This window comes from Gigantopelta aegis, chromosome 8 (genome assembly GCF_016097555.1).
Source record: "Gigantopelta aegis isolate Gae_Host chromosome 8, Gae_host_genome, whole genome shotgun sequence".
Classification (NCBI taxonomy): domain Eukaryota; kingdom Metazoa; phylum Mollusca; class Gastropoda; order Neomphalida; family Peltospiridae; genus Gigantopelta; species Gigantopelta aegis.
In genome coordinates this window covers 81,032,059-81,044,213 of record NC_054706.1, presented here as the reverse complement: position 1 = coordinate 81,044,213, position 12,155 = coordinate 81,032,059, and the positions used below count along the sequence as shown (strand labels likewise).

The 12,155-nt window shown below is 34.8% G+C and overlaps 1 protein-coding gene across 1 annotated transcript in view; it reads right to left on the bottom strand.

Moving 5' to 3' along the window:
• Positions 1 to 12,155, bottom strand: part of LOC121379146 (testis-expressed protein 2-like) — a 57,901-nt gene that overhangs the window by 29,548 nt on the left and 16,198 nt on the right. The window contains exons 3-4 of the mRNA XM_041507631.1: positions 9,500 to 10,387; positions 5,943 to 6,172 (exon numbers count right to left, since the gene is read on the bottom strand). Coding sequence (XP_041363565.1) covers positions 5,943 to 6,172; positions 9,500 to 10,387 — 1,118 coding nt within the window. The remainder of the gene's footprint in view (positions 1 to 5,942; positions 6,173 to 9,499; positions 10,388 to 12,155) is intronic.

The following is a 12,155-nucleotide window of genomic DNA, read 5'->3' as shown; positions in this document are numbered from 1 at the left end:
AACAGAAAATATCATTAGAATCCATCACGGCAGACCTATCAACAATAGAACAGAAAACATTATCATTATAATCCATCACGGCAGACCTGTCAACAGTAGAACAGAAAATATCATTAGAATCCATCACGGCAGACCTATCAACAGTAGAACAGAAAATATCATTAGAATCCATCACGGCAGACCTATCAACTGTACAACAGAAAATATCATTAGAATCCACCACGGCAGACCTATCAACAGTAGAACAGAAAATATCATTAGAATCCACCACGGCAGACCTATCAACTGTACAACAGAAAATATCATTAGAATCCATCACGGCAGACCTATCAACTGTACAACAGAAAATATCATTAGAATCCATCACATCAGACCTGTTAACAGTAGAACAGAAAATATTATCATTATAATCCATCACAGCAGACCTGTCAACAACACAACAGAAAATATCATTAGAATCCATCACGGCAGACCTGTCAACTGTACAACAGAAAATATCATTAGAATCCATCACGGCAGACCTATCAACTGTACAACAGAAAATATCATTAGAATCCATCACATCAGACCTGTTAACAGTAGAACAGAAAATATTATCATTATAATCCATCACAGCAGACCTGTCAACAGCACAACAGAAAATATCATTAGAATCCATCACGGCAGACCTGTCAACTGTACAACAGATAATATCATTAGAATCTATCACGGCAGACCTGTCAACTGTACAAAAGAAAATATCATTAGAATCCATCACGGCAGACCTATCAACAACACAACAGAAAATATCATTAGAATCCATCACGGCAGACCTATCAACAACACAACAGAAAATATCATTAGAATCCATCACGGCAGACCTATCAACAACACAACAGAAAATATCATTAGAATCCATCACGGCAGACCTGTCAACTGTACAAAAGAAAATATTAGAATCCATCACGGCAGACCTGTCAACTGTACAAAAGAAAATATCATTAGAATCTGTCACGGCAGACCTGTCAACTGCACAACAGAAAATATGATTAGAATCTATCACGGCAGACCTATCAACAACACAACAGAAAATATCATTAGAATCCATCACGGCAGACCTGTCAACTGTACAAAAGAAAATATTAGAATCCATCACGGCAGACCTGTCAACTGTACAAAAGAAAATATCATTAGAATCTGTCACGGCAGACCTGTCAACTGCACAACAGAAAATATCATTAGAATCCGTTACAGCAGACATATCAACTGTACAACAGTAAATATCATTAGAATCCGTCACGGCAGACCTGTCAACAGTAAATATTATCATTATAATCCATCACGGCAGACCTATCAACAGAAGAACAGAAAATATCATTAGAATCCATCACAGCAGACCTATCAACAGTAGAACAGAAAACATCATCATATTTTCCCACTATTCGTCTTCAAAAAGTGGGATGTATTAAGGACACTTGGTAAGTGATCAAGATCACACGGCAAACAAACAAAATCAAAGCCAAAAGCTATTAGTCAAGACTAGGTTTTTCACATTTCTTTCATATAGATTTACAAAATTCAAAGGACATCCTACAAGTATTTAACAGAAGAATCTATTCAAAACACATCGGTAACAAATCATTTGTAGGAACTACTGACCTTTGACCGGCTCAGCTTTTTGTTTGTTTGTGTTTGTTTTTGTGGTTGTTTTTTTTGGGGGGGGAGAGTGTTTGTTTTTGTGGAGTTTTTTTGTTGTTGTTTTTAGCTATAACAGCATTTTAATGTATCAACTGGCAAAAACGGTGTTGGGGTGTTAAAACATGAACAATTTTGGTCTGAACATCCAATTATTAAATGCTGAATAATGTAAACAGCCATTTTAGTCATACATTTAATTTTGTGCTTCCGTTTAAGCCATATAGCCATAGATTTTAGTGCCAATGCTAGGTTCTATTTTGTCCAATTTGGTTCCGTTTCGTGTAGGGATGTTCTGGCATGGTTCTGTTTTTGCTATAACCTGTTTCCCGAATATCATGCTTGTGCAATTTGGAACTCCAAAGTAGTCTATTGGCAATACGTCATTATACGGTACATGTATTATTGTGTATTTCGTCATCATTCTGAACCATTTGTTTGAATGGTTTGGAATTCTGGCATTGCTGACGAGGAGTCACAAATTCAATGCAAAAACAAAATAAAAAAATAAAATAAATAATAAAATTCGGTAAGAAAAAAAACCCACAGATCGCCCACCGAATTGGTAGTTAAATTTTTTAACTTGTCCATCAGAATTTTTACTCACATTTTGTGAGCAGGTGAGTACTTTCTGCACATCTGGTGTGTGTGTGTTTGTGCATGCTTGTGTGTGTGTGCATGCTTGTATGTGTGTGTGTGCATGTGTACATGCATGCTTGTGTTTGTATGCATGCGTGCATGAGTGTGTTGTGTGTGTTTGTGTGTGTGTGTGTGTATGCATGCGTGAATAATATTTGGATCTATGTTTGTTTCTGATATAAGTGAATAATATTTGGATCTGTTTGTTTCTAATATAAGTGAATAATATTTGGATCTGTGTTTGTTTCTGATGTAAGTGAATAATATTTGGATCTGTGTTTGTTTCTGATGTAAGTGAATAATCCTTGGATCTGTGTTTGTTTCTGATATAAGTGAATAATACTTGGATCTGTGTTTGTTTCTGATATAAGTGAATAATACTTGGATCTGTGCTTGTTTCTGATATAAGTGAATAATATTTGGATCTATGCTTGTTTCTGATATAAATGAATAATATTTGGATCTGCGTTTGTTTCTGATGTAAGTGAATAATCCTTGGATATGTGTTTGTTTCTGATATAAGTGAATAATACTTGGATCTGTGCTTGTTTCTGATATAAGTGAATAATATTTGGATCTGCGTTTGTTTCTGATATAACCAAATAATACTTGAATCTGCGTTTGTTTCTGATGTAAGTGAATAATACTTGGATCTATGTTTGTTTCTGATGTAAGTGAATAATATTTGGATCTGTTTGTTTCTGATGTAAATGAATAACACTTGGATCTGTGTTTGTTTCTGATGTAAGTGAATAATATTTGGATCTGTGTTCATTTCTGATATAAGTGAATAATACTTGGATCTGTGTTCGTTTCTGATATAAGTGAATAATCCTTGGATCTGTGTTTGTTTCTGATGTAAATGAATAATATTTGGATCTGCGTTTGTTTCTGATATAAGTGAATAATCCTTGGATCTGCGTTTGTTTCTGATATAAGTGAATAATCCTTGGATCTGTGTTTGTTTCTGATATAAGTGAATAATCCTTGGATCTGTGTTTGTTTCTGATATAAGTGAATAATCCTTGGATCTGTTTGTTTCTGATATAAGTGAATAATACTTGGATCTGTGTTTGTTTCTGATATAAGTGAATAATACTTGGATCTGTGCTTGTTTCTGATATAAGTGAATAATATTTGGATCTGCGTTTGTTTCTGATATAAGCAAATAATACTTGAATCTGCATTTGTTTCTGATGTAAATGAATAATATTTGGATCTGTTTGTTTCTGATGTAAGTGAATAATACTTGGATCTGTGTTTGTTTCTGATGTAAGTGAATAATATTTGGATCTGTGTTCATTTCTGATATAAGTGAATAATACTTGGATCTGTGTTCGTTTCTGATATAAGTGAATAATCCTTGGATCTGTGTTTGTTTCTGATGTAAATGAATAAAATTTGGATCTGCGTTTGTTTCTGATATAAGTGAATAATCCTTGGATCTGCGTTTGTTTCTGATATAAGTGAATAATCCTTGGATCTGTGTTTGTTTCTGATATAAGTGAATAATCCTTGGATCTGTGTTTGTTTCTGATATAAGTGAATAATCCTTGGATCTGTTTGTTTCTGATATAAGTGAATAATACTTGGATCTGTGTTTGTTTCTGATATAAGTGAATAATACTTGGATCTGTGCTTGTTTCTGATGTAAGTGAATAATACTTGGATCTGTGCTTGTTTCTGATATAAGTGAATAATACTTGGATCTGTGTTTCTTTCTGATGTAAGTGAATAATACTTGGATCTGTGCTTGTTTCTGATATACGTGAATAATACTTGGATCGGTGTTTCTTTCTGATGTAAGTGAATAATACTTGGATCTGTGCTTGTTTCTGATATAAGTGAATAATATTTGGATCTGCGTTTGTTTCTGATATAAGTGAATAATCCTTGGATCTGTGTTTGTTTCTGATGTAAATGAATAATATTTGGATCTGCGTTTGTTTCTGATATAAGTGAATAATCCTTGGATCTGTGTTTGTTTCTGATATAAGTGAATAATCCTTGGATCTGTGTTTGTTTCTGATGTAAGTGAATAATACTTGGATCTGTGCTTGTTTCTGATGTAAGTGAATAATACTTGGATCTGTGCTTGTTTCTGATATAAGTGAATAATACTTGGATCTGTGTTTCTTTCTGATGTAAGTGAATAATACTTGGATCTGTGCTTGTTTCTGATATAAGTGAATAATACTTGGATCGGTGTTTCTTTCTGATGTAAGTGAATAATACTTGGATCTGTGCTTGTTTCTGATATAAGTGAATAATACTTGGATCTGTGCTTGTTTCTGATATAAGTGAATAATATTTGGATCTGCGTTTGTTTCTGATATAAGTGAATAATATTTGGATCTGCGTTTGTTTCTGATATAAGTGAATAATCCTTGGATCTGCGTTTGTTTCTGATATAAGTGAATAATCCTTGGATCTGCGTTTGTTTCTGATATAAGTGAATAATCCTTGGATCTGCGTTTGTTTCTGATATAAGTGAATAATACTTGGATCTGCGCTTGTTTCTGATATAAGTGAATAATACTTGGATCTGCGCTTGTTTCTGATATAAGTGAATAATCCTTGGATCTGTGCTTGTTTCTGATGTAAGTGAATAATCCTTGGATCTGTGCTTGTTTCTGATGTAAGTGAATAATCCTTGGATCTGTGCTTGTTTCTGATGTAAGTGAATAATACTTGGATCTGTGCTTGTTTCTGATGTAAGTGAATAATACTTGGATCTGTGTTTGTTTCTGATGTAAGTGAATAATACTTGGATCTGTGCTTGTTTCTGATGTAAGTGAATAATATTTGGATCTGCGTTTGTTTCTGATATAAGTGAATAATCCTTGGATCTGCGTTTGTTTCTGATATAAGTGAATAATCCTTGGATCTGCGTTTGTTTCTGATATAAGTGAATAATCCTTGGATCTGCGTTTGTTTCTGATATAAGTAAATAATCCTTGGATCTGCGTTTGTTTCTGATATAAGTGAATAATCCTTGGATCTATGTTTGTTTCTGATATAAGTGAATAATACTTGGATCTGTGCTTGTTTCTGATATAAGTGAATAATATTTGGATCTGCGTTTGTTTCTGATATAAGTGAATAATCCTTGGATCTGCGTTTGTTTCTGATATAAGTGAATAATCCTTGGATCTGCGTTTGTTTCTGATATAAGTGAATAATCCTTGGATCTTTGTTTGTTTCTGATATAAGTGAATAATACTTGGATCTGTGCTTGTTTCTGATATAAGTGAATAATACTTGGATCTGTGCTTGTTTCTGATATAAGTGAATAATCCTTGGATCTGTGTTCATTTCTGATATAAGTGAATAATACTTGGATCTGTGTTTGTTTCTGATATACGTGAATAATACTTGGATCTGTGTTTGTTTCTGATATAAGTGAATAATACTTGGATCTGTGTTTGTTTCTGATATAAGTGAATAATACTTGGATCTGTGTTTGTTTCTGATATAAGTGAATAATACTTGGATCTGTGCTTGTTTCTGATATAAGTGAATAATCCTTGGATCTGTGTTTGTTTCTGATGTAAGTGAATATTTGGATCTGTGTTTGTTTCTGATGTAAGTGAATAATACTTGAAAGTAAACCAATTATCAGACTGTACCTTTCACCGGGGCTCGTGTCAGAACTCACAACATGGGATGCTCTCCGTGTCAATTTCATTAGATTAATTTTTGTTTCAATTGTCATTTTAAACCCGCCACTATATGCAATGTCAAGGTCAACCCAGAAGCCTTTTTCATCGAGGAATGGGCATCCAGCCCGCCGGATGGCTGGTATTTCAGATCCAATGTCAATATGAGTCACTTGAAGCTCTTCTATAAAATATGGCACCTACAAGAAGAAGTAAATAAAAGAGTTTAAAGGTTAATTTTATTAACCTTCTGACTGTATACAGTGCATTCCCCAATTGAATTTTCCCATGGTTTTGCGCACAAAATAAATTATACAGTTTCCTGTCAACATTACTACACAATGGCTGCTTTTGTTTTCGTTTTTCAATGGAAAATAGCTTGGAATTTTTTTTCTTCAAAAAGTGATTTTCGCGGACAATAATGGCGGCATGTCCCAGTCATTTTCAGGGATCAATAGCTGATTGTGACAGCTAATTTGATAATAAATTTGATTGTCTTACCAACAACGAAAATCACCAAATATTGGGATATGAATCGTACGTTTTTAGGGTTTAAAAAAAATTCTGGTCAGAAAACCAGTTATTGGCAATAAAGAACATAAATTCTGGACAGCTGGCCACAAATGCCTATAAGTAAACGTGACTTTTTCAATTTTTTGCCTAATTTTAATCAACATTAACTGATCTAAAATATCATAAAAATTACAAAAACCACAAAAATAATACTTACTGATTCAAATATGAACTTTATTTTATGTCTCTATTTAAGTGAATATATGTGAGCAAAATTATAAACTTGTACCCACTCAATGTGGTTTTTGTCTAAAAATAATCCAGTAGTACCGGTATAAAGGTTAACCAGTTAAATTGATGAATTATTATATTTTATTATATGAAGTACAGCCAGTTTAGTTAAATGTTATTTAATATTAGTAGTTATAATATTAGTAGTAGTGTTGTTAAAACAGTTTAGTTAAATGTTATTTAATATGTTAGTAGTTATAATATTAGTAGTAGTGTTGTTAAAACAGTTTAGTTAAATGTTATTTAATATGTTAGTAGTTATAATATTAGTAGTGTTGTTAAAACAGTTTAGTTAAATGTTATTTAATATGTTAGTAGTTATAATATTAGTAGTGTTGTTAAAACAGTTTAGTACCATGTGTCCAGATTGTTTTTGTAAGTACAGTCAAACCTGTCTTAAGAGGTCACACAAATGAGTAAATAAAAGTGACCGCTTAAGAGAGGTGGCCACTGATTACAGGTTGCCACAATAGTTTTTAAAACATTTGTAGTTGTTTCTTGTACTGCTACTTAATGAATGTGTGCTTCACAGTTGACTATAAATCAACTTTTGACATGTCACCTCCTTCAGAAAAAAAAATGCAACTGGAATGTATTAAATTAACCATTCTCAACAACTTTGTTTTCTTTTTTTCCATTTAATTATTTAATTCCTACTTCATGCGGTGTATTGTCATAGTAAGGGAATTTACATATGTCAAGCGTTGCCTGCCCAGAGGCAATTAGATGCATTCCAAGTCATACTTTCTTAGTTGAGATGTCGGGACTGAAAGGGTACTAGTATTCCTGAAGGTGTGAAGATCGGTTATTTGCTGCACCATATCACTGTTGTTAAAATATCTCTTTTATAGAACAGTTAACATTTAATGTGGCCACTTAATATTTTAGCTATTTGGGATCTGATGTAGGTGGCCGCTGGCCACGTTAGACAGGTGACCGCTTATTACAGGTGCATTTACATTGTAAATCGTTTTGGAGGGAAAACAACTGCCGCTTAAGACAGGTGACCACTGATTACAGATGGCCGCTAGGACAGGTTTGGAAGTTAAGTTAACCGCTGCCACCAATGTGGTAGATCTTTTGTGTGTGTCGTGCAAGCAATTGTGCAACTACTCTGGACCTACATAAGTAAGCAACAAAAAGTGCGTACTGCACACACAAATGCACACATGACCATGAAGGAGTTTACCACATACAATAATAGTTAAAATAAATAAGACAACAACATGTCACTTTAAAGACAGGTTGTTATTGCATTGAAAACAACAGAATTTTATACATGAAATATTATGCTGGTATTAACCAAAGTTATGAATGAAGATTGCTATTAGCACTAACTATGAAAACTATAAAGACATGTAGTTAACCAGTGATGTCAATTACAAGTGTAACGGTTAAAAATCAATATTTATTTAAAGATGCTCTCAATGAACAGTTAAAGTAATTAATTATCTATCCCAGATTTAATAAATAAGGAAGTGCCGTTATTGTGTTGAATGCCAAAACCTTACTTTAAAGTAAATTTAATTGGATAACCTATTAATCTGAAAGAACCACAAAGGAAGCTAAAGGCAATCGCCCATTTACCTCTCAGTATTGTCCAGAATTACTGAAAAATATTCAGTAAAACAATATAATTATAAACTTAGGCCCGAACAGCTGATTACTGTCAAAATTTGGATCCAACTGATGTAACAGTTCTATTTATACCCCAACACTGACGTCACTGATCTTTTTTGAATCTCTAGTATGACGTCAAATATAATCTCAAGAAAAATCCAATAAGGTTTTACAATAAACAATGAATACACAAATCACCAATATCTGAGCATGTATCCCTAAATTCAATGTTATTTATTATTCATAACATTAATTCATAAACAATAACATCGTTTTTGCAGGTTAAGCGATAACACCATGGTTCTGGTCTATTAACCAACTGCTTTACAGCAAACCGGAAGTAGTTTACCTTATGCGTTTCCGCTCACAAAGCAGACGGCATTAGCGAGAAATACTTAAGTTTTTTTATGAAATAATTCCAATATTAATATTCAATCAAGTATTTACTGAACACTAATCACATATAATTTAATCACGGACATTGATCCTTCCAGCTACATGTTAATTACTTCAAATCAGGGAAGAAATAAAACCGGTAAACGTCAAGTTTAGACATAGCTGACCAACGGTGAAACATTGCAATTTAATTTTAAAGGAGCATGCTCATAGAAACAATCTTTTTCACAACAAAAACGATCAAATTTATTATCAAATTTGCTGTTACAATCAGCTATTGATCCCTGAAAATAACTGCGACGTGCTGCCACTGTTGTTAAGCGAAAATACTTACCGAAAAACTCAACATTCCAAGGTATTTTCCATTAAAAAACGGAAACCTAAGCAGCCATAGTGTCAGTGTTTCCTGTTTTGTATTTCCGGTGAATGACGTGTGCAAAACGGTGGGAAATATGAATTGGAGAATGCACTGTATACAGTGTACTATATGTCAACTGATGTGACATCGGGCGAGATATCTCGCCTGCAGTTGTAAGAAGGTTAAACTGGGAGTTAAGGGTAATAACTCACATGTATTTTAATGTGTTTCCTTAAACCGTTAGTAAAGTGAAATAACTCATATATTTGACCGAGTTTCCTTTAACCATGAGTAAAGTGAAATAATTCTCATTTAGTCCTTAAAATGTGAGTAAAGGGAAATAACTCACATGTATTTTACTGAGTTTCCTCTGCAGCTTCTCCTTGACAACCTCGGCCCACCACTGATCACGTAAGAAGTCCCAGAAACACCGACCAATCAGAGCGTTGATCCAGAAGAGCTGTCGCTCGCAAATCAACGAGCCGCTTGACAACATGGCCGTTGACCCATCCTTGACCTCTTTCCCGCCATCCTTCTTTGCGGCGGTCGGACTGGCGAGTCGTAATGCACTCTGAGCAGGCATCAGTCGAGCCATGTATGAGGAGAACGCCGGCAGGTCAAACCCGAGCGGCAACGGTGGCGTCTCGCTGGCGAATTCCGTTGACGATGTTGACGACTGGGACTCTGTGCTGCCTTGACGCCGATGACGGGCTGACCGCGACAGGAACTGACTGTTGAGGGCATTTCGCAGGTCGACGAGGTGGTTTCCTAGCGGCTGGTTACAAGCGGCGGCCTGGAAACACTTGAACCACTCCTCCTTCTCACGGCCGGTGCGAGCAAACAGATAGATAATACTGTTGTCACACCTCTCCTGGTCCACCAGCTCAAAACCACTGTCTGGGTCGGTGGTGGGCGTCACCGAAGCACTGCCATCTTTAATGCTCGACTTCGTACCCAGGTCCCTTAGAGCTATCACTATCGGATACTTTTTGCTCCAGATGCGTTTCTTCACCAGGCCCGGAGGAAGCAGAAACACCCGACTTCCCGGCAGTTCAAAATGTCTCTGGTGGATGAACGAGGTATGGGGGATGACCTCGTCCCACATGGCACGTTTCGGCACATTCACTTTAGGCCGCTGCAGGCGTAGATGAGTGCCCTCAAGACGCACGTAAACCGAGTGAGTCTGACTAATGTGGTAATCATCAGGGTTGTAGTCCACCAGTTCATTCATCCAGCCCTGAAAAACAGAGAAAATATCAGGGTTGTTATAGATCAGTTCATTCATCCAGCCCTGAAAAACAGAGAAAATATCAGGGTTGTAGTAGACCAGTTCATTCATCCAGCCCTGAAAAACAGAGAAGATATCAGGGTTTTCGTAGACCAGTTCATTCATCCAGCCCTGAAAAACAGAAAACATCAGGATTGTTATAGATCAGTTCATTCATCCAGCCCTGAAAAACAGAGAAAATATCAGGGTTGTAGTAGACCAGTTCATTCATCCAGCCCTGAAAAACAGAGAAGATATCAGGGTTTTCGTAGACCAGTTCATTCATCCAGCCCTGAAAAACAGAAAACATCAGGATTGTTATAGATCAGTTCATTCATCCAGCCCTGAAAAACAGAGAAAATATCAGGGTTTTAGTAAACCAGTTCATTCATCCAGCCCTGAAAAACAGAGAAAATATCAGGGTTTTAGTAAACCAGTTCATTCATCCAGCCCTGAAAAACAGAGAAAATATCAGGGTTGTAGTCCACCAGTTCATTTATTCATCCAACCCATTTTGTTATAGTGCAGACCTTAAAAATACCATTTAGGGAATAATATCACTGTGTTTCATAGTTAACTATAAGGATTTATCACAAAATTTGGATTTAGGGAAGAGATGAAGTTGAGTCCCTAAATCCAAAAAGTTTGTGAAAAATCCTTATAGTTAACAATGAAACAGTGATATTATCCCTATTCTAATACTACACCTATTAGGAGTATCTGCAAGCAATGTTATTGTGTTTTTATCAAAGAAATCCCACAAATTTTAGAAACCTAATCATCTATTCTCCTTACTTACAATATTTAACGAAAATGCTTGTAGCTAGTAAGTAAAAGCATGATGTAATATGTTTTTCTTTCCTTTGACATGACGTCACTAACTTAGGAGCAAAGCAAAGGCAAATTTATTAATATTGTAGTCTGTATTTTGAACATGATTTATTGTAATACAGGATACACTAAAAAATATTTTTTCGTTTGGGTGTTAATTTTTGTTGCAAAACGTATGCATATGACACACCTTAAATATGCCATTTGGTTATATAATGACACACCTTAAATATGCCATTTGGTTATATAATGACACACCTTAAATATGCCATTTGGTTATATAATGACACACCTTAAATATGCCATTTGGTTATATAATGACACACCTTAAATATGCCATTTGATTATAATGCAACTTCTACTAAAGTTGATGACTATAATACACATTTTCTGTTATACTATAAAACACACTTTAAAAATGCCCATTTTCTGTTATACTTAAAACACACCTTAAAAATACCATTTTGTTATAAAAATGCAGACCTTAAAATACCATTTTCTGTTATACCATAAAGGGCAATTCCACGGTAACGGAATTACGAGTTGGAGAGATATTTCAGACATTAAACTCAGCTAGTCCACATAAGAAAAATTATCATAATGATGTAACTATGTAATACACTAGTACTGCATTAGTGCTTGTTATGGACAGAAGTGAGACTCCCTACTACAAGGTGTAGTGAATGAATACTTGATTAAAGTTTGGTAACGGAATTACGCAAAGCGGACACCATTTTTACGGGCACCGCAAAACATCAACAAACTCTGTGAAGTATGATGAAAGAATTATTTATCTTCATGATGAAATGATGACCTAATGACTTGTGATTAACAAAATAGAAATTATATTACAAATTATCTTTTCATAATTTTGTTGTACAACACAGTTCGGTAACGGAATTACCAC